General features: G+C 54.2%; 1 protein-coding gene across 2 annotated transcripts; it reads left to right on the top strand.

Annotated features, from left to right (window-relative positions):
• Window positions 1-13,141: 13,141 nt before the first annotated feature.
• LOC137674760 (acidic leucine-rich nuclear phosphoprotein 32 family member B) lies at window positions 13,142-20,390 on the top strand. 2 transcript variants are annotated; one of them, XM_068420456.1, is made up of 7 exons: window positions 13,142-13,255; window positions 15,834-15,983; window positions 16,499-16,621; window positions 17,681-17,879; window positions 18,191-18,309; window positions 18,745-18,799; window positions 20,153-20,390. In XM_068420456.1, the coding sequence occupies exons 1-7, from the start codon at window positions 13,202-13,204 to the stop codon at window positions 20,239-20,241; spliced, it is 789 nt and encodes a 262-aa protein (XP_068276557.1). In that variant the 5' UTR covers window positions 13,142-13,201; the 3' UTR covers window positions 20,242-20,390. The 2 variants fall into 2 exon arrangements, with proteins under 2 accessions (XP_068276557.1, XP_068276555.1); XM_068420454.1 differs by having other exon boundaries at window positions 13,144-13,255; window positions 18,188-18,309.

Here is a 20,390-nt window from a genome sequence, read left to right as displayed (position 1 = left end):
ACCGTCCTGCTCAAACACAGCATCCTTACCCTGCTACGAAAGACTCATGCTCTTCCCAGCACCCATCACATTGCAGAATATTTCCTTCTCTCTCCCCATGATGCAGGAGTGACAAATCACCCTAGGAAATGTTCTTGAACTCTGAGCCTGGGAATGGTCGCCACAGCCCCATCCATGGAGTTAAGATATCTCATCAGAGGTTGTCGCTGCTGCACGGTGCTTCCCTGTTTCAGCCCTGTCCTTGTCACCCTGTCTTCTCTCTTCACTTTCTTTATCACTCAGATCTTTCTGCCAAGAGGACTTCCCTGTACTCTGTGGACTGTGAGCTACCTTTTGGACTTTTGGCTACCTTTTGAGACTTTGGACAATGCTAACAGGGTTTATTGCTCATTGGCTCTATTCTTAGTTGTTTCTCAGCATCTTCCTGAGGGCTGGAACTCACCTTACATAAACTTATCCCCAGAGCACCGGCACAGCCCCTGGGTATTACTGGAGTCCTGGAAGTGCGGATAAAAGGCACTGGAAGGTGTCTCTTTGCTGGCAGTGCTTTCACCTTGAATGCACTCCCATGCAAACCCTGTCCTGATATCCCAGCGAAAGGCATCAGAACTTCACATCTCGAGTGTCCCCTCCACTGCCAGGTCCCCCAGCCTGGCCTCTGGCGGTGGCAGAAGCTGCAGTTACAAGTGGGATTCTAAACAATATCTAAACTTTTGCCTGTTTTTCTTCTCCATGCTGAAGACTTTCCTATCCTCAGTGTAAGCATTGTTTCTCAGCCCTCTTTTATTCATATGAAAAAGTAAAAGTTCTGATCAAGTTTCCTATTTGTCATATTTTGTTTCACATTCTTGAGACTTTGGAGCTATTTTAGAAGCTGATAGATGGGTGCCCAACTTAGAGGTTTTTGGAAGCACCATCCAAACCCTAGCAGCTGGGTATTTGGTACACAAGAGCCACAGAAATTCCCTGGAGCTAGCAGTTAAGTCCCTGGATGCAGTGTTGAACGAACTCATCTGGCTGTGCTTCTCTAGCTCTGCAGAATGAGCAGGTACCGGGGTGACACCAAGCACTTCAGTAGCATCTCTGAGCTCCGAGGCACTGGTAGTAAGGGGTCAAAAACAGAGCTTTTTTTTCATTGAAAATCCTTTCCGCTGTCTAACGCAAGGAAGGGAAGTTTATCTTAAAACCACTCAGCTGTCTAACGCAAGGAAAGGAAGTTTATCTTAAAACCACTCATCAGTTGATCAAGTTCTTGCGGAGAAACAGTCAAGTCTCTGTTTACACCGGTGTCAGCTGAGGAACACCACCGAGTTCAGCAGTTACGGTAGGTGTGCAGTGGTGTGAAGCTACCACAGCTTCCTCTGCTTCTCTTCCCAAGAAGTTCAAAGGGAGAAAATACGGGAGTGTAACACTAATACAAACCAGCTCTTCTGTAACCTCCTGCTCCAACCAGATAAACTGACTTGTGGATAAGCCTCCACCGTTCTTTTAGAATTGCAAGTTAACGATGCCCTCCCTTTAATCCAGGCTGGCTGGTTCCCCAAAGCAGGTGAGATCACAGCTACAGAAGAAAAATAACATAGATGGCAGGCAGATTGGTTTGAGGTCTGACTCTTCTTGATCTTGGGTTTCCATGCGCCCATTTGCAACACGGTGACTCGCTCCTGATCCCTGGTGCTCTGCATTATGCTTTTACAGCGATGCAAGTGGTTGCATAGGGTAAAAAAGAATCATACCCAAGATGGTAAATCCCATCTCCTAGCAGAACAGAGGTCAGTCGAGAGATGGTGAAGGGATGGAGAAGACATGAGACAGAAGAAGAAAAAGGGAAGAGAAAAATCGAAGCAGCAACCAGAGTGCCCAGTAGCTGCTGGCTTGCTGTTTGCTTATCATCCCAGCCTGGCTTACCTGTGTTCCCTTGAGATGGACCAGCACTGCTTCCACGCGGTGAGGAGAAGCGTTGGGAGCTCCAAGGTTTCTAGCACAGCTGGAGCAGTAACCTGCCCTGCCGCTCTAGCTCTGAAGGAGTGCCCACGGTGTGAGCTCACTGGGAGCAGCCGCCAGGAAATACCCCTGCTCTGGCTCTAGGGAAAGCCTTGGGATGAGACAAGAGCCATGTGCAGCCTCCAGGCAAACCTTCCAGTCCCCCAAAGGCAACATATTAGCTGGAGGGTTTATATCTGTGCACCCAAATGGGCAGGGGCAGAGAGGGAGGGCAGAGAAGCGTGAGCTGGAAAGGTTGGAAGAGCAGGTAGAAATGCAGTCTGAAATCATCAACGTGCCCCTAGGCAGGTTACCTGCGCACGCGCGCACGCCCCAATCCCAACCCTGGTTTTCCCAGAGGAGGAACTGATCCATACAGTCTCCCGTGCAGAGCTGGTTAAAAACCAATAAAACAGTTTTCACCAAAAAGCACGCAGCAAGCTGATGCTGCCTTGTTTTCAGCGGTTAAATTCAAGGCACTTTTCAACTTTTCCCTAACTACTGTTTTATTATCAAAAATAATGTTATCAAATCACACTTATTCTAGTTAGTTTGTTATTTAGTTAAAGAATTGGCTGTACAGGACACTTTATGGTGACTGCTGTGGAAACATTTTCCTCCTGAATCCCATTCAAGATGTCAAGAAAATTGGCAGCAATTAAACTTTTCCTGAAAAAGCAACATTTTTTTCTCCATGTAGGGTTGGGAAAAGAAGAAATATGGTGCTTTCTTAAACATAAAACTTATTATTTGGTCAGTTCTTCCTGTTGGAGTAGGGGAGACACCATGTTCAGCATCAAAGGGCAGGGTCAGACCAAGATCCAAGGTGTCCCTGTCCATGTAGGATGGACACCTGTACTCTTCAGGTGTCCCTCCCTGAAGAGTAGGGAGCAAACAGCAGCCTTTGCTGTGACACTTCAGATTTGCCCTGGGGACTGGCCTTGGGGAAGTTTAACCATTTATTTTGATACTTCTCTAAGAAGGAGTGTACCTGGGAGACCTGAGCTGTGCAACACCTCCTAAAGATGCCAGGTCTTACAAAAGCCTCATAAATCCACATGCATTTTGAAATGGGAGGGTAATTAACCACTGAAGCAACTTATAACATGGTGGAGCCTCCGTTATGTGCAACTAAGTCAAGGCTGGGTGTCTTTCAAGGACAGACAACGCGGCTTGAAGCAGAAGATTAGAGGCAAACCCCAGCGAGCTGCTCTCACCCCCGAACGGCAGCACCACGGTGACCACATTGAGGAGGTTTGGGATGAAGTTGCTTCTTACTCACTTAAAACTCATGAATGGACCATGCGAGTAGGCGACTGAGTTTGCACGCTGAAAGAAGGTACCCAGTTCCCCAGGGGATCTCAGTGAGAAGCAAGTGGTGACTTGCCCATCCCACTGCGAAGGGAGGCAGGTGAGGTATGGTGTCAGCCACGGAAGGTGGCAGAGGTGGATTTGAAAATAAGACAGATCATTGCCCAGACACGTGATGCCTGACCTATATGAACATCTTTGAAAAGAATGAGTTTTCCCACCCCCAAACCTCTGGCATCCTTGGCGTGAGCAAAGCACCCAAGCATCACTGATATATCCTGTGCCACACAGTGAATAACTAACTGGGGAGGATGTCACGAATCTGCATCTTCCCTGATTCATCAATAAGTAGCATTCAGGTCATAAAGAGAGGCTGATTTCCAGGTGAGTCCTCCTTCCCAGCTCCTCCTAATGGTTACATCCTCCTGCCTGTGGTCAGAAGGGCCTGGGATGCTGAGGATGCTGACACGGGAGTGGGCTGGGGAGATGAGGGTGTCCAGGGAGCACAGGGGTGAAGCTTTCTGGGCCTCATGTGAGAGTTACACAGAAAGACTCCCCTAATCCTCCCTGTATTTTAGACTTCTTTTTCTCAAAGCTTCACCCAAAGTCCTCACCTCCTGGCTAAGACTTGCTGCCTCCTCTCCACCTTTCTTCTAACATGTGTCATCTTGGCTCGCTCATCTGTGTCTCTTCTGCACCAGGATCTGCAAGGAAACCTCATGGATGAGGTTTGTTCTGCATCCTGTCCCCTTAGCTGTTCCCTTCTTGCTCCCTGGGACTGATGCCATCTTGCAAGACCCCAAATCCCAGGCAACGTCCCAGGCTTTGTGATATGGGACATGCTTTAATCTGGAGAGCCTCATCCCAGCTTCTCTGCCTCCGTCATCCCTTGGGCAGGCATCAGGGTCTGAGGGTATTGCACTGAGGCAGCTGAGAGCAGGCAGTGGAAGGGGCAGGGGCTTTCACAAGAGCCAAGCCTGCAGCCTCAAGGCTCAGTGGCAAGGGTTTTATAAGTGTGAACTCATAAGCCGTGGTGAGGAAGCAGTTCTGCTGCTGGTGCCACCAAAACAGGGAAGTGGAGACTCTGGTGGGCAAGTTTGGGAGAATCCAGTTGCTTAACTTGAGGCTGGTCCTACCTGCCTTGTCCTATGGCACCTGGGATGGAGGCTTCCACCTGTGCTGCTTGATGACAAGAGACTTTTTTTAAAAGCCCACGTGGAGAAGCTGTGGCTCAGAGGCACGTGTCTTTATTCATTGCTTTGGCCGGTGTGGGGCTGTGACTGTCGGCAGAGGGGCAGTAACAAACAGCCGGGGCAGGGGCGGTGAGGTGGGAGTGCTGGCATCCCACATCTCCGCTGCTGTTTGCTCAGCAAGTGTGAGTCAGAGCCCTGGGGTGGAAGGAGACGAAATGACAGCTCCATTCTCACCACGAGGCAGCGGGCGAGTCGGGAAGGGAACCCAGGTATCGCGGCTCCCCAGTGCCCTGCTGCATCGCTCTGCCTGTGTCCAGGAAGCAGCCAGGATGTGCTCCATCCTGCTGCCAGCTCCTTTGCTTTTGGTACATGGCTTTAGCTCCAGGGCTGCAATTTCATGCTTCCAGGTATAAAAACACAAGCAGGTGACCTGGGAGCCTTGCTAAAGCTGAACAGTTAAATAATCCACGTTGTTCATGGCTCCACAGGGCAGGATGCTTGGTTTGGAAACTGTTTAGCAAATTGCGGTCTGGAAGAAATAATAACAGCAGCAGGAGACCTGCTAAAGCTGGATGTGCTTTACGCAGCCAGATGAAAGCATTCGTCTCCATCGCTGCTGTAGAGCCTGCTGGGAGCAATGCACCCCTTCTCAGTCAGATCTGCAGAGCTGTCAATATCTATATTTCTTCACCAGGTAGGGCAGGGGCTCCAGGCAACCAAAAAGCATCAGTAGCAACAGCGAAGACAGATTGCACCCCACGCGAGGTGTGGCTTTAAAGTCTCGAATGTCTGAAACACCTGCTCTTTACAACATCGTGGCCCTGGTACTTGTGCAAGTCAGCCTCCAGAGGAGCAGAGCACAAGCCTTGTCAGGTCCCAGAGGGTTGGTCTCAGGGTCCAAGAGAAGTTCCCCACCAATCCATCATCATTGAGCAATCACCCAGGCACTCTATTATCTTTACTCCAGGCAGGATGCCATACCAGTCTTTGCCAATTTGACCACCTCGTGCTTGTTTTGAAATACAGACAGGTTTAAAACAAATGCCTTAATTGCTAATAGTAACAGTAATAATTAAAGGAAGTTCTCCTAGCGCTGTCATCTGTCACATGTGCTTCTCTGTGCAGTTGTGTGTACGCTGCAGAGACTTTGGCTTAGGTAACTCAGCAGGAGCTGCTGGATGTGCAGGGGCTAAGCAGAGATTTTTCTCATTCTCCCCTTCCTGTAGATGAAAATCTAAGCTATCTAAATCAGCAGAGAGAAAAATCACCTTATTCTCGGCAGTGCTGGAACAGCACAACCAGGGCTCTCCCACTTAGGTGCGGGCCACAGACACAGCGAGGGCTGCCTTGGGTCCCAGCAGGTTTCAAATTTAGCAGATGCAGAGTGGGGAGGCACCTCTTGCCAAACCAAACCTCTGCATCTAGCAACCTTTCACCCTTTCTTACTTGCAGGAATCTCAACTCTGAAGAGATGTGAAAATGGACGGAGACGAAGAGAAAGTTCCTTTTTGCTTGGGCTCAGCCTGCAGCTTTACATCACGGCTGGCAGAAGCTTGGCAGCGCTTCGCACCCAGGTAGGTGTGTTTATCTAACGTTGCAATCCTTTCTCAGAGTGGTGCAAAGCTTTGGCGGGGGAGACAGCAATGGTTTGTGCAAGTTCTGCGAGAGACTTAATAGCAGAGTCTGCAACAGGACCGGAGAACCAGAAGCTTCTTCTTCCAGGGCCTCCCAGCCCCTCTTTCCTCTCTGCTCCCCACTGGGGAGAAAGCAGGAGCTGCTGTCTCTGTTTCAGGAAGGGAGAAGTCTCATGGTGAAGGATGGGGTAAAGCCTGGGGAATTAATGTCTTCGTTAAAACTCTGTAAGCACCTAAGACAGATCCCAGGTTTGCCTTTGACCCTGTCAGTCGCAGTTATCGATTTGTTGGAAGGAATGTAAGAAGAAAGGTAAGCAGGAAATAATCCTGCCCCATCTCCTGGTGGTCAGTGACTTAATACTTCCTTAGCTGGAGGTCCTGGACCATCGTGTTTAACCAGTCAGAACAGACCAATCCTGCATACTTTTGTCTCAGGCTTTTAAAGGTTATGTTTTAAGGTCATATCCTATGGCGATGAGGTCCAGTTTAATTATGTGCTGGGTGAAAAAGTATGTCCTTTTGCCTATCTGCTGCCCGATGGCTACACTGGGTGCCGTCCTGCTGGGTCACTTCTGGAGTGGGAAATCATGTGTAGCTGTTCCCTGCTCCTGTCCTCCAGGCCCCTGCGCTGCATCTCCCTGCAACCTCCCTGTTCCACCCCGGTCGTTCCCAGTGTACATCTCTGTGCCTTGTCTAGTTTCCCATCTCTGTTTAAAGAAGCACATCCCATCCCAGATGCTTTGAAACCTCTGTCTGCCTACAGAAGTAAAAGGCGACTAATATTTAACACAGTCTCTGTGCATTATTTTGAAAACAGAAATATGGTGTGAGTGCCTCCCAGACAGACAAGAGGAGTTGTTATAATGAGGACACGGTGACACTTAGAAGCACCACTAGATAAACCTCTTGGAGTTTGTCACCTGAAATAGTAAAGCCTGAGAAGGGCACAGAAATGCCACCAGTGGCCACGGAGCAGATCCAGCAGGAGTGGGTGCAGGGGCCATGTCCCACTGTCTTCATTCTCGGTTTGGTGCCTGGGCTCTGAGACCACGAGGAAAACCCTCTCCATCCTCCTGCAGCCACCGCCTGGCACAAAACCTCCCTCTTATTTCTGAAAGCGATGAGATCCCCTCATAGCAGAGAGCACCCCTGGTGATTCAAACTCAGCCCCGACAGATAACAAGCAATGCTTGTGTCCACCTGCGAGCTATTTCACAGCCTCTGTCTGTGTGTCCATGCCCAGGCAGTGGTCTGAGCGCAGCTGCCTGTGCAATAAAACACGTTCACGGCAAGACCACGCCGCTGTCCTGCAGATCCTGCTTTTGGTGGCCTTAGCACAGAGCTGGATGCATCCCTGAAGACAGCTCCCCCTCTGTGCACGCTCCATAGGAAGCTCCTGATGCCTTTTGCTGGGTTGTGCCAGCGCTGATCCGTTGGCAAGCGTGTGCCCTTCTCCCAGCGCCTGCCACAGGGACGCTGCTGGCAGTCACCAAACACGGGCAACCAGTGGGCCAAACTCTGGGGAGAAACTGGTTGGGAACGCACCTTGCATTGACCATCCATCCCTTCCCACGCCGGCCCTCGCCAGCATAGACGTTTCCTTTATTCATTTAATAATTTCCCGTTTCTTGACTGTGCTGTTCGCTTTTTTAATTTCCAGCTTTCCCTGGGAACATAGAAGGACTAAAAACCACCTCTAAATAATAAAACCAACTAGTCCTGAGAGTTTAAGAGTCTGCAGGCAACTCGGAGTTAAATCTGAAGGGCCCAAAATAACCCCAGGTTGGTGCAATTCGCTTGACTTCCTGCTTGCATCAGGGCTGCGTTTGGCTCCAAAATAGCTCTGAGGTGTAAAATCGTCCCTGCCTGCTTCCATCCCATCTCCAAAGGCACGTGGGACGTGCGAGGGGCCAGCACTGTGCCATCACGCCACAGCACATGGGGCTGGAGCGTGTGCCACCCGGCGTGGGGTGACGGAGGGAGCCCGCAGGGCTCTCCCGTGTTTCGGGGCCAGGGTAGAGCTGTTTCCCAAGCTCAGCTGCACCCCGAGCAGCACCCACCTGCGAGGGTTTCTGCCCACACCCTTTGCAAGGAGGATGAGCGGGTTGCACAATGACCGGTGATGGAGGAGGAGGCTGCTCTGGGAACCCAGCCTCCAGGCTAGGTCCTTGCCTGTCTCCCCAGCGCAGCCCTGTCGAGACTGGGAAACTGGGATGGGAACCGGGAGACAGAGCCATCCCACTCGCAGCACGCCTCTCCCCGTGGGAGAGTCCCTGTGGGACTATTTTCCGAAGAGCAGAGTTTCCCAAATCCTATTTTCATGTCCTGAAAGCTCACTGAAGCCTTTGAGTAGAGAACAGTGGTCCCCCTCATGCTCTGGCATGGCGGAGATGATGAGGATGAGCCCCAGTTCATCTGGGGATGCTCTTATTGTTATGTTATTCCTGCAAGTAACTAGAATATTAGCCCAAACTTTGCAAATAAAAAAGCGAGTCCAGAGGAGGCCACGAAGATGCTCAGAGGGCTGGAGCCCCTCTGCTCTGGAGACAGGCTGAGAGAGTTGGGGCTGTTCAGCCTGGAGAAGAGAAGGCTCCAGGGAGACCTTCTAGCACCTTCCAGTACCTGAAGGGGCTACAGGAAAGTGGGAGAGGGGCTTTTGACAAGGGCATGGAGTGATAGGATGAGGGGGAATGGTTTTAAACTAAGAGGGGAGATTGAGATGAGATATTGGGAAGAAATTGTTGTCTGTGAGGGTGGTGAGACCCTGGCCCAGGTTGCCCAGAGAAGCTGTGGCTGCCCCCTCCCTGGCAGTGTTCAAGGCCAGGTTGGATGGGGCTTGGAGCAACCTGGTCTGGTGGAAGGTGTCCCTGCCTGTGGCAGGGGGTTGGAACTAGATGGTCTGTAAGGTCCCTTCCAACCCAAACCAGTCTGTGATTCTATGATTTACCAGGACCGCTTTGCATGGCTGCACCTCGGGGACTCCAGCCACGCTCAGGCTCTCGTTCTGCAGAGATATTTGCTCCTGCTCCCTCTTCCCGGGTTCCCCCCAGGACCCTTCAGGGCCGGGCTCCAGCCGTGGCCGGGCTGCCGGGGCTCTGCTCCCCGCATGGCCGGGAAGATGCTTCCCTCTGCCGGCACCGGAGCCGCTCTGCAGCGGGGAGAGCCGGTGGGGCAGGGAGAGGAGGTCCTCGGGATCCAACACATCAGGCCCTGCAAGTTTTAGATTCCTCATTTCCACCAGCGAAACAAATAAGTAAACAAACAAAAATCACGGGATTTTTTTCTAAAGGCTACCGAGGACTGTGTGAACCTCATTTGCCTCCTCCTCGGGGGGTTGTTGGGGGGCACATGGGCACTGGATTTTTGTGGTGTCCCAGTAGATGCCTTATTGGCTTGTAAATCTTGAACTGGGGAGCCCAGAACTGGACACAGTACTCCCCAGGCCACACCTGGAGTAATTGTGTGCAGTTCTGGGCCCCCCAGTTCAAGAAAGACAAGGAGCTACTGGTGAGAGTCCAGTGGAGGGGTACAGAGATGGTCAGAGGGCTGGAGCATCTCTGCTGCGAGGAGAGGCTGAGGGAGCTGGGGCTGTTCAGCTGGAGAAGAGCAGACTGAGGGGGATCTTATCAATGCTCACAAATACCTCAGGGGCAGGGGTCAAGGGGATGGGGCCAGACTCTTCTCAGTGGTGCCCAGTGACAGGACAAGGGGCAACGGGCACAAACTGAAACATGGGAAGTTCCATCTGAAAATGAGGAAAAACTTCTTTACTCCGAGGGTGCCAGAGCCCTGGCACAGGCTGCCCAGGGAGGGTGGGGAGTCTCCTTCTCTGGAGATATTCAAACCCGCCTGGACACGACCCTGTGCAACGTGCTCTGGGTGACCCTGCTTGGGCAGGGGTTGGACTGGATGATCCCTAGGGGTCCCTTCCAACCCCAACCACTCTGGGATTCTGTCATTATGTGAAATTGCCTAATCAGATCTTCCAGCTATGGGAGGTCACTGAATATCCACAAACTGCCCCAAAAGTCTCTCTGGAGCAAGCCACCTTGGTGGAACAACTCAGCCATGCAGTAACCAGCTCTCATTGGGGTTTGTGCAGCTCCTGGCTCCCGCAGGAGAAGCTGTTGCAGCCGATTTGGTGTATCCATCACTCTCCTGCAGCTGGATCCCAGTATGTCCCAGCAGGACCAGCTGCTGGGGATCTACAGTCATCAGGAGATCTGGGGGAATCTTATCCCCGTTTTGAGGACAGGAAAGTACGGCGTGGTGAGAAGGTCTTTGCGGCACAGACAGCAGAAATGGCCCGCTTAGACGGGATTCACTCTCAGGAGGCACCGGGCTAGGAACGAAGCAGTTAAAGCGGTGCAAAACACAAGCAGATAATGTCGTGTTGTATAATCGACAGATGATACGTTATTCCGAGCATCTGCGCTCCAGCTTGTGTGAAAAGCTCCAGCCCTGAATTTCAACCCGTGTCAGCATTTACGGCCCAGCCTTCCAGTTGCTGTCACTCGCGCAGTGAATTACCGGCTTCACGTTAATCTGCCCAAACACAGAAAATCTAGATCAGTTTAAATGCATCTACCAGACATCAAATACCAGACGCAGCTTTAAAATCAATTCGGTTAAATCAGAGCAGGGGTTTGTATTGGAAGACAAACATAAAGCCCAGCTCCCGAGGGAGGGCAGCCCAGGGGAGGGGAGATAAAGCCACCCTGGGACGGGCAGGGAAGGGGGGGGAAGCATTGTTTTCTACAAAGAACAGGAAACGAGCCTCAAAGAATACATGAAAGAGACCTTAAAACAAATGCAGATCAGCAAGGGGGGACCTCTCGGCTCATCTCCCAGCTGCTCTGCCTGCAGGAGCTGCTGCTGTAGCCAGAGAGGCAGGAGGGGCTCAGAGAGGGGAGATTTGGGGACCCCTCTGGTGCTGGGTCCTGCTCTTCCCTCCTGGGCAGGTCTTGGTGAAGCCAAAACAGGCCAGACGAGCCTGGGTTCACCCTGCAAAGGAGGGACCCGGTTGGACTCGATGATCTTATGGCTGGACTCAATGATCTTTTGGTAGGACTCGATGATCTTCAAGGTCTTTTCCAACCTAAATGATTCCATGATTCTATGACCCACTTGCTGCTTCACCCGTGGGGATGCGATTAACCTGGACAGGGCAGTAAGAGGATGCTCTGGACCTCGCAGCCAGGCCCGTCCCAGCCGTGGGCTGCTCTCCCCACTCCTTCAGTGCCCACACCATGCATTTCGTCCTCCACAGCATGTGCCCACCTCCACGCAGCCTCAGCGCTGGGCGTTTCAGGGGGAGCTCCTATGCGGCACAGCGAGGAGATGGGGTGACTGGTGTGGTGCTCCATGGCAGAGCACCAGGAGCTCTCTGGCGTGCAGCTGAGCTGGAGAAACTGAGCTGCGGTCAGCGAGGGAGAGGGGAAGATCACAGAGATGCAAAAAATGCACCAAGGTTAAAGGCAGTTTTTCTTCATGGAGATGTCCCTTATCTGCTCTTAAAAAAACCCTTCTGGGTTTGGCCCCTTCAGAGCTTAAACCACTCTGCTGAACATCGCCGCTGCATTTTGCTATTCCTAAGAAAATAAGGTTCACGTTAGAGCCAACTGGCACAAATTAACTGCAATGTACCAGAAAGCCATTTCCTCCCATACAAGGCAAGCCAGTGGCCTGCTGCCAAAGGGGACAATGAGGGACTGTGAGGCTGGTCCTGCGAGCCCTCATGTTCCTGTTTACTTGGAGGCTTGGTCGTTGATCAGAGAGATTTCTCTGGGTATTTTGTAAGATAATTTTTAATGAGGTCGTCGCCAGCTCTGCCCGCATCCCGCAGGAATCCTCCTCCTGCGCGGGGTCCCTGGGAACGGTGGCACCGTGTCGCGGTGGGGCACCTCCCTGAGCCCCATGCAGCGAGTCCCACCAGCTCCACTGCACCCTTTAAGCGCAGCTGGGCCCAACAGAACCGCCTGGGCCGGGCACTCCTGCAGCCATGAGCCTCTCAGGCTGTGGCCACCCCGCTCACCCTCACCTCGCCCGTCTCCCATCAGCAGGATTCCCGGCTCACGGTGTTCACACCCAGAGTGCAGCCCTGGCCAGGGCGAGCCGCTGGCCTCTGCGGGCTGCCCTGCAGATGAGAGAAAGGAAAAACATCATCGTAACCCTCACAGTAACGAGGGAGTTCCCGTGGTTATCTCGTCCTGCCTTTAGCAGAAAGCCTGACCAACACCCCGGCTTTATCAGCTTCCCCGGCTGCGGCATTGCTGGCAGGCGTAGCCTCAGCCACCGCCAAAAGAGGAGGCCTGGTGTGGGGATGGGATGGTGGTGCTGGGAATGAGATCATGGTGCTGGGATGGGACCGTGGTGCTGGGATGGGAATGTGGTGTTGGGGATGGGAACGGGGTGATGAGGATGGGATCGTGGTGTTGGGGATGGGACCGTGGTGCTGGGGATTGGACGGTGGTGCTGGGGATGGGACGGTGATGCTGGGGATAGGACTGTGGTGCTGGGGGTGGGAATGGGGTGCTGGGGATAGGAACATGGTGCTGGGGATGGGAATGGGGTGCTGGGGATAGGAATGTGGGGATGGGAATGTGGTGCTGGAGATGGGAATGGGGTGCTGGGGATGGGACCATGGTGCTGGGAATGGGAACGTGGTGCTGAGATGGGGCCATGGTGCTGGTGCTGGGGCCGGGGCCGTGGTGCTGGGGATTGGATTGTGGATTGTGGTGCTGGGATGGGGCCGTGGTGCCTGCGCGGACCCCCCCCCCGCAAAGCGCGGCCGCGCCCGGCTCAGCGCTGCCGAGGGCGGCGGGGCGGGGCCAGCAGGGGGCGCTGCCGTGCCCGGGGGGGGGGGTCGCGGCGCAGTGCTGCCCGCGGCCGGCAGGGGTCGCGGCGCGCGCCGCCTTTGTTGCCGTTGGCGCCTTCCTCTGCCGGGGCGGCGGCGGCGCGCGCGGGCTCGGGCGGGAGGCGGCGGGCGCGGGGCGGGGCGGCGGGAGCGGCGCGGGGAGCTCGGGCGGGAGGCGGCGGCGGCGGCGGGCTCGGCTCGGCTCGGCTCGGGGCGGCGGGAGGATGGAGATGAAGAAGCGGTTGACGCTGGAGCTGCGCAACAAGAAGCCGGGCGAGGTACCGCGGCCGCAGGGCGCGTGGCGGGGGACATCGGGCCGGCACGTGCTGCGGGGGCAGCGGGCGGGGGGGGGGAGCGGCCGGCGGGGGCCCCGTACGGCCGTGGGGAAGGGGTTGAGGGGGGTGGCGGGCGGGGGGGTGCGGAGCGCGGCGGCGGGGCGGCCCCCCCACCCCCCGGCATGGCGGCGCGCACGTGCGCGGCGGGGCCCGGCCCGGGGCGGTGGCGGCCGGGCCCAGCCCGTTCCGGCCCGGCCTGCAGCGGGAGGTGTCGGGCGGCGGGGGGGCGGCCGGGCCGGGTCGGGCCGCGCTAGTTCCCGCCGCCCCCGAGCCGCCGAGCAAGGCCGGTGCGGCCCCGCGCAGCCATGGCGGCTCGGCCATGTTAGCGGCCGCCCGGGCCTGCCGCGGCCCGCCCCGCCGGGGCCCGGGCTCCCCGCGGGGCCTGCTCGGGCCGGGGCCGGGGCTCCCCCCCGCACCGGGTCTCTGGGGGCTGTGCTGTCAGAGCCGCCTCAGCGCCGGGCGGGCACCGGGTGTCCCGGCGGGCAGCGGCGGTGCGAGGCCCGAGCGGGGCCTCCGGCCTGCCCCGTAGGCCCGGGCGGGGGGAGCCGGGTGCCGGGGCGCGGGCACGAAGAGCGGAGCTGCGGTTCCCTCTGGCCTGGGGACGGGGCTGAGGCGGCAGCCGAGCCCTCCCCGCCGCCCGGCCCTGCCGCTGCCGCCTCTCCTCAGCTTGCCGCCTCCCGGCGAGCCCGTCCCGCCCGGCGGGGGCAGCGGAGCCCTCCGCTCCCCTCAGCGGGCAGCCACGGGGCCAGGCCCGACGCTTCGCACCCTCTCGAAGCGTTTCGCTTCGTCCTTTCAGGCCTTCGCTCCCGGAGCCGGCGGGGTCTCGGCGAGGCGGCCGCCCCGAGCTGGGCCAGGCCGGCAGTCCCGCTCGCCACCTCGCAGCGCCATAGCTGGTGGTTGTCACCCGGCTTGGGGACAGGACGCTGTGTCGTGGGCAGCTTAAAATCAAGCATGAGGAAAAGGGGTTGTAAGCGGAGCTTTTGGTAGAGGTTAAAGATGGTTTGTGGATGGCAAAGGACGAGAAGGATCCGAGGAGCGGAAGCGTCCCTGTGAGGCCGCACGCTGCGGGTCTCCTCTGGTTTGACACCGGGGGTTTGAGCGACGGGCACGCTGTGGAGGCGAGCAGGGCAGAGCGTGCGTGCCCCGGGACCACAGCCCGTGCGAGCCAGCCTTGCTGCTGGGAGAAGCCATCCTGGCTGCTTCACCGTGCTTGCTCTGCGATCCAGGGCAGGGCTCTGGTCCGGGTTAAAGCTGGTTTTAGCCAGGTTAGTTCATAACCTCATAACGTTCAGGCTTGCCTCTGTGCCCGCGCTAAGAAGCAGAGAGCTGGCTTTGGCCACCTTTACACTCACCATGGTGACAGCGTCTTGTTTCGTTTGGAGGCTTGTCTGGGGTGTTGGGAGCAAAAGGAGCTCAGCTACAAAACTCCTGGCTGAGCCTTGTTTGCTGCTGAACTCGGAGCCCTGAGCAGCGATGCCACATCTGGAGTTTTAAGCGTTAATTTATTCAGAGCTTGTGGTGCGAAGATGGCACGGCAGCCCTGAAACTGCTGCCAGTAAGGCAAAGCGATTTTAAAATGACTCCCTAATAGTTGGCTGATCTGAGCAAGAGAGGTAAAATGGGAGCGCTGTGAAGGAGGGATTTGGAGAGCATCCTGGGCCTTCTGGCCAAGGCTGATTTTTGCATCTTGCCATGAAGAATGTGTAGGGTAAAAACAGGTTTTGGAAGTGGCCTGTGAGAGCTGGGGCTCGAGCACTCACCTGCGCTTTGGGGAAGAGGGGGAAGCCAGGTACGTTTACCTCCCTGGTGTTTGGGGGGCAGCAGTTCTGTGCTGGTGCTTCATGGTCCTGATGCCAGAGGGGCGGTTGATTTTTTTTGTGCTGAGTTACCTGGCAGTGATGGTTTCTGTGTGTGTCGTCTGTGCCGGGCAAAGTATTAAATGCCATCAGTAGTCCTGTGCTACGAGCCTGAGGTTGAGCTCATTTGCTTAGAGGCCTGCCTAGGCAGACGTGTCACCTCTGCGTGGAGATTGTCACAGGGAAACGGATCCTCTGGAGGCAGGTTTTCCAGCAGCACCCCAGTGACGTGGGGGAGAAAGTGGAAGGGGACAAAACCAGATGACCTTGTTTGGCCTCTTATGAGTGAAACCTGAAGTGTGACTCTCTGAAAGCTTTTTTGATGCGTTGTGTGTGAAATGTTGTGGCAACCTCGTGGTTCAACCCCTTCGTGCTTCTTAGGGGAGAAGGTGGGCCTTGGTTGGACCTATGGGTTGTGGGGTGGTGCAGTGGTCGTGTGTTGCACGGCTTAGGGTGGTCCTAACCACCGTGAGGGATTCTCACCTTGTGCTCCTGCAAAAGTTAGTGGCTTTAAGATCTTGTGTGTCCCTTAGTGTGAGTAAGGAGGACCTTCGGACACAGCTGCTGCTTTGAAGGGTCGGTCACTGCTCCTGATGTCAGCTTGATAGACTCGAGGTGAGGCTTAGCCAGGTGTGATGACAGCTGCTGGGTGTCTCTGTTGGCAGGTGAAGGAGCTGGTTCTTGATAACTGCCGTTCGGACGATGGGAAGATCGTTGGTCTCTCTTCAGATTTTGAGAACCTGGAGTTCCTCAGCATGATCAACATCAACTTGCTGTCCGTCTCCAATCTCCCCAAACTTAACAAACTCCGGAAGGTGAGTCCGACCTGTGATCCCATCGCCAGCAGTCCTTGCTCTCAGACTTCTGTTGCCCTGTCCCTGGTGACAATTGTTTTTCCTGCATTTGCCAGAAAAAGGCCATTTGATTTTGCTTTTCATTTTGCTTTTGCTCCTCTGCAACCTACAACCTGAGCAAGCGAGAGAGATGGTTTTTTAGCATGCAGCAAAATGCTTTTTTGCTCATTATATGTTTAATGTCCTTTCTCTCTTGCTTTTGCTGTTGTGCTACTGTCAGAAGTTCAGTAACATCATAAATATTTTGGATTTTAGAGCACGTACCCCTGTGTCCTGCAGTGTGGTGGTGGCTGGGAGTGCTGCGTTACCGTGGGAAAGGGGTTTCAAGTGAAAACTTGAACTGCTGCTCTGTGGCGTGGCCTAACAAACAGAGTCTGGAACTTGGGTGCTCATTGTAGTCCTGTTGTCAGGCCAAATTTATTCCCCGTGTCACAAGCCGAGACACTTTGTGACTATGTGATATTCCCTCCTGGCAGCTGGAGCTGAGTGATAACAGGATTTCTGGTGGCCTTGAAGTTCTAGCAGAGAGAACTCCTAACCTGACACACTTGAATCTAAGCGGCAACAAGATCAAAGACATCAATACGCTGGAGCCCTTGGTGAGTGGAAGGCTGTGCTGGAGTCTAAGGGATGACGTTGTTTCCTTTGGGGAAGTGGGTCTGTGCAGCAGAAGTCCAACGTCTTGGTCACTGTTCCAACAGCACTTCGTGGTTCTGATGGGAACAGATGAGTGGGTCCAATTTGAGGCTGGGCTAATAGTTAATGCCTCCTCTGTCTGGAAAACCAGCAGCCAGTTGCTAAAAGAAGCATGAGATTGGGCTGGATGAGTAAAACTGTGGATGCAGTGCTCAGTGTCCATCTGAGAAAGGACCGTTAATGGGTCGGATGCAGTTTGAGGTAGGTGGCACCTGGGGTGTCATGGAGATGAGTTGCTCGGACACCAGTGAGGGTGTCCATCACAGCAGTCTGAAGGTGCTTGTTGTGCTGGGCTGGGACCCTCTCGCCCTGGGTGCTGTCACAGCATGTGTTGCAGGGGGTTCCCCTTGCATCTGAACTGCCCCAAAGAAGGCTCTTGCCTTGTGACCCTGAAGCTGTAGCTGAAAGGTCTGATCTAGGGCATTTGCCTCATTAGCTGTTTGGTCCCTCCATCCTGTCCAGAAAGAGTTTGAAACTGTTTTACTGCTCCTTCGCTTGACCTGGTGCCCGGTGCCGTGGCCTGAGCGGCAGAGCTGCTGTGGCTGTGCCAAAAGGCACGTGGGCGCAGTCTGGAGGCACTGGGCTTTGGTCTCCCTGGGTTGTGCTCTCGGGTATTTTGCCTGATGTTTTGGGCAGGATGAGTCCAGCTCAGTGATTCCTCTTGCTGGGTTTTCTGTGCTTGTCGCCCACCCCATTCAGAAGGGAGTCAGATTTGCAAATGGTTTCACAGGGAGCTGGCTCCAAGGAGGGGAAACTAGGACAGAGGAGCTGAAAAGAAATCTTTGCCTACAGTTAGCAAGAGCAGTAACTTCTCTCCATCTGAGGAGCACATGGTGCAAATAATGCATGCAAAGATGCTTCTGTACTAGACCTGGGTGGCAGATCAGCTGCCCTCTGATGGCTGCCTGATCTTCAAACAGTGTCGACTTGTAAATAATCTAACAATGAATTGATCTTTGCAGAAAAAGTTGCCAAACCTCCATAGTCTGGACCTCTTTAACTGTGAGGTGACGATGCTCATCAATTACCGGGAGAGCGTGTTCACCCTTCTGCCTCAGCTCACCTACCTAGACGGGTTTGATGCTGATGACCAGGAAGCCCCTGACTCAGACCCCGAAGCAGATGGGGATGGACTGGAAGATGAATATGAGAATGGGGAAGGTGAGGATTTTCTCCTCTTGGTTTTCTTGCTGGGGAACAACCCCTTTTCTCCTTCTGCATGGTCATGTTGCTAAATAAATGATGATTATAACTTGCCTCTAAAGTAGGGGCTGTCTGGGTAACCCCAGACCCTCCTCTGGCAGACTTGTTGTGAGCTGATGGGGCTTGTTGCTGGCACTCCTCGTGCGTGCTCATTCTGTGCCATTTCCTGCCCGTTGCTCACCCAGCACTGGGGTTGGAGGTGCAAGTGTGTTGTCTGGGAGTAGCGAGTGTTTGGGAACCGTAACACCTCCCTCTTCTTTTGGTAGAAGGTGAGGAAGAGGATGACGATGATGAGGAAGATGATTTGGACGAAGAAGTCATTGATGATGAAGAAGAAGATGATGATGATCTGGAAGGTGAAGAGGAGGAGGATGGAGTGGATGATGAGGTGAGGTTTTCTGTCATTGGTATAAATCTGCAGCACCGTGTTGTCCCTTAATCCGGTGACCCACCTGGCCAGGTGTCACAGGTCCCTCTGTGGGTGCAGAGCTGAGGTGTGCCGCCACGCGCTCTGGCTTCTCCCGTGCACCCTTTTGACTCGTAGTCCACAGAGTTTTGCCAATTCAGACTTGTTTATTGCTTGGCCTGGTAATTCCTGTGGCTTCAAGCAATAAAGCTGTAGAAACCCCCTTCACAGGGGGCTTCGGAGCCCCCCTTTGTAAGAAGTTATTTAGGAACCGACAGCTTCTCCCTGCTCAGTTTGTACTGCCACCCTGAGGCTAGAGTAGGGCGGGAGCAGAGGGGAAGGAGGATGTTGTTGCGGAATTACACCTTGCTCATGGGATTGTGGTTCTTGCAACAAAGCATCTTGTTTTGACTCCAGGAGGAAGATGAGGAGGAAGATGGTGAGGAGGATGAAGAAGATGAAGCTGATGATGGTGAGCTGAATTCCAACAAACTTAAATGCTTGCAAAGCTGCCTCAACAGTCTCTCGTGCGTTTGCTGTTTTTATAGAGCTTCCCAAGGTTCAGAGCAGAGCTGTTGTCGCCTGCAGCTTTTCCCTGATGGCAAGTGCAGTGTCTCTGCTGACAGGCCCCGCTGAAGCTCTTGCTTGAGCCTAAGCTGACCATTGAATAGTGATTAGAACCAAAGGCTCACGCAGTGGTGACGGGGAAACAGGTTTCAGTACCTCTGCATACCAACCAAGCTGGCTAAGTCTGCCAAATATTAGAGGCAAATTGCCTAGAAAACCAGTTCCAAGTAGCTTGAACTATAGTCTGTGCGGGAGCAGGGCTTCTGTCACAGAAGCTCACGTTAGCGTGCCTGAGGATATGCTCTTGGAGATGGGCTTCTCTCTCCTCTCAGCTGTGGAGGGTGGATCTGAGCTTCTTGACTTGAGGCCAGACTCCTCTGGTTATAACAAACTCAAACACTGTGTGCAGTTTTGTGTGCAGACATCGGGGTGCTGGAGCGAGTCCAGAGAAGGGCAACGAAGGTGGTGAAGGGTCTGGAGCACAAGTGTGATGAGGAGCGGCTGAGGGACCTGGGGGGGTTTAGCCTGGAGAAAAGGAGGCTGAGGGGAGACCTTCTCGCTCTCTACAACTGCCTGAAAGGAGGGTGTAGCGAGGGGGGGTCGGTCTCTTCTCCCAGGTAACAAGTGATAGGACAAGAGGAAACGGCCTCAAGTTGTGCCAGGGGAGGTTTAGATTGGAGATTAGGAACAATTTCTTCCCCAAAAGGCTTATCAAGCATTGAAACAGGCTGCCCAGGGCAGTGGTGGGGTCCCCATCCCTGGAGGGATTTAAAAGCCGTGTAGATGTGGTGCTGAGGGACACGGGTTAGTGGTGGCCTTGGCAGTGCTGGGTTAACGGTTGGACTCTATGATCCTAAAGGTCTTTTCCAACAAAAATGATTCTATAAACACCTGAATGAATGCTGACAGAACATAGCGGCTGGCGTGACGTCAAATGATCTTGTCTGAGTTTGATCAGGAGTGACTGAATTCTACAGATGCTGTTTTTGGGGGGTGCTCAATAAAAAAGCCCCATTTTCAAGCAGCTGTTGAAATGTGGGATGCGTGGAGGGTCTAGAAAACAGTTAATGTCTCATGCTAGTCCAGGCTCTTCTGGGTGCCATGAGAAACTGGGCAGGGTGGATCTCCTCTCCGTGCTGGTGCCAGTCTAGTCTGTGCTCGTTGCACCAGCAAGCCGTGGCTGCCGCGGCTTGAAGCCACGGTTCAACTGCTGTTCCGCAAGACTGAACAGAGCTTCACGCTTCGCCTCTTTTTGCAGACCTTCCGCGAGGGGAAAAGAGAAAACGAAATCTAGAGGATGAAGGAGAGGAAGATCCAGAAGACGAAGAGGACGATGAGGATGACTGATCCGAGCGAGCCAATCAGTTTTACAGACTCTGACTGTGCTTGTCTTAACCTCCCCGTTGTGTCTATGTGAGACTGTAAATCCCCGTCTCCCGCTCCTCCCCTCTTTGTATGGCTGCAGCGTCCACAATATATTTTTTTAAGATGTAGAA

Source organism: Nyctibius grandis, chromosome 31, assembly GCF_013368605.1.
Source record: "Nyctibius grandis isolate bNycGra1 chromosome 31, bNycGra1.pri, whole genome shotgun sequence".
In the NCBI taxonomy this organism is placed as follows: Eukaryota; Metazoa; Chordata; class Aves; order Nyctibiiformes; family Nyctibiidae; genus Nyctibius; species Nyctibius grandis.
Note: the sequence above shows the minus strand (reverse complement) of the source record. Positions and strands in the feature narration are given on the sequence as shown.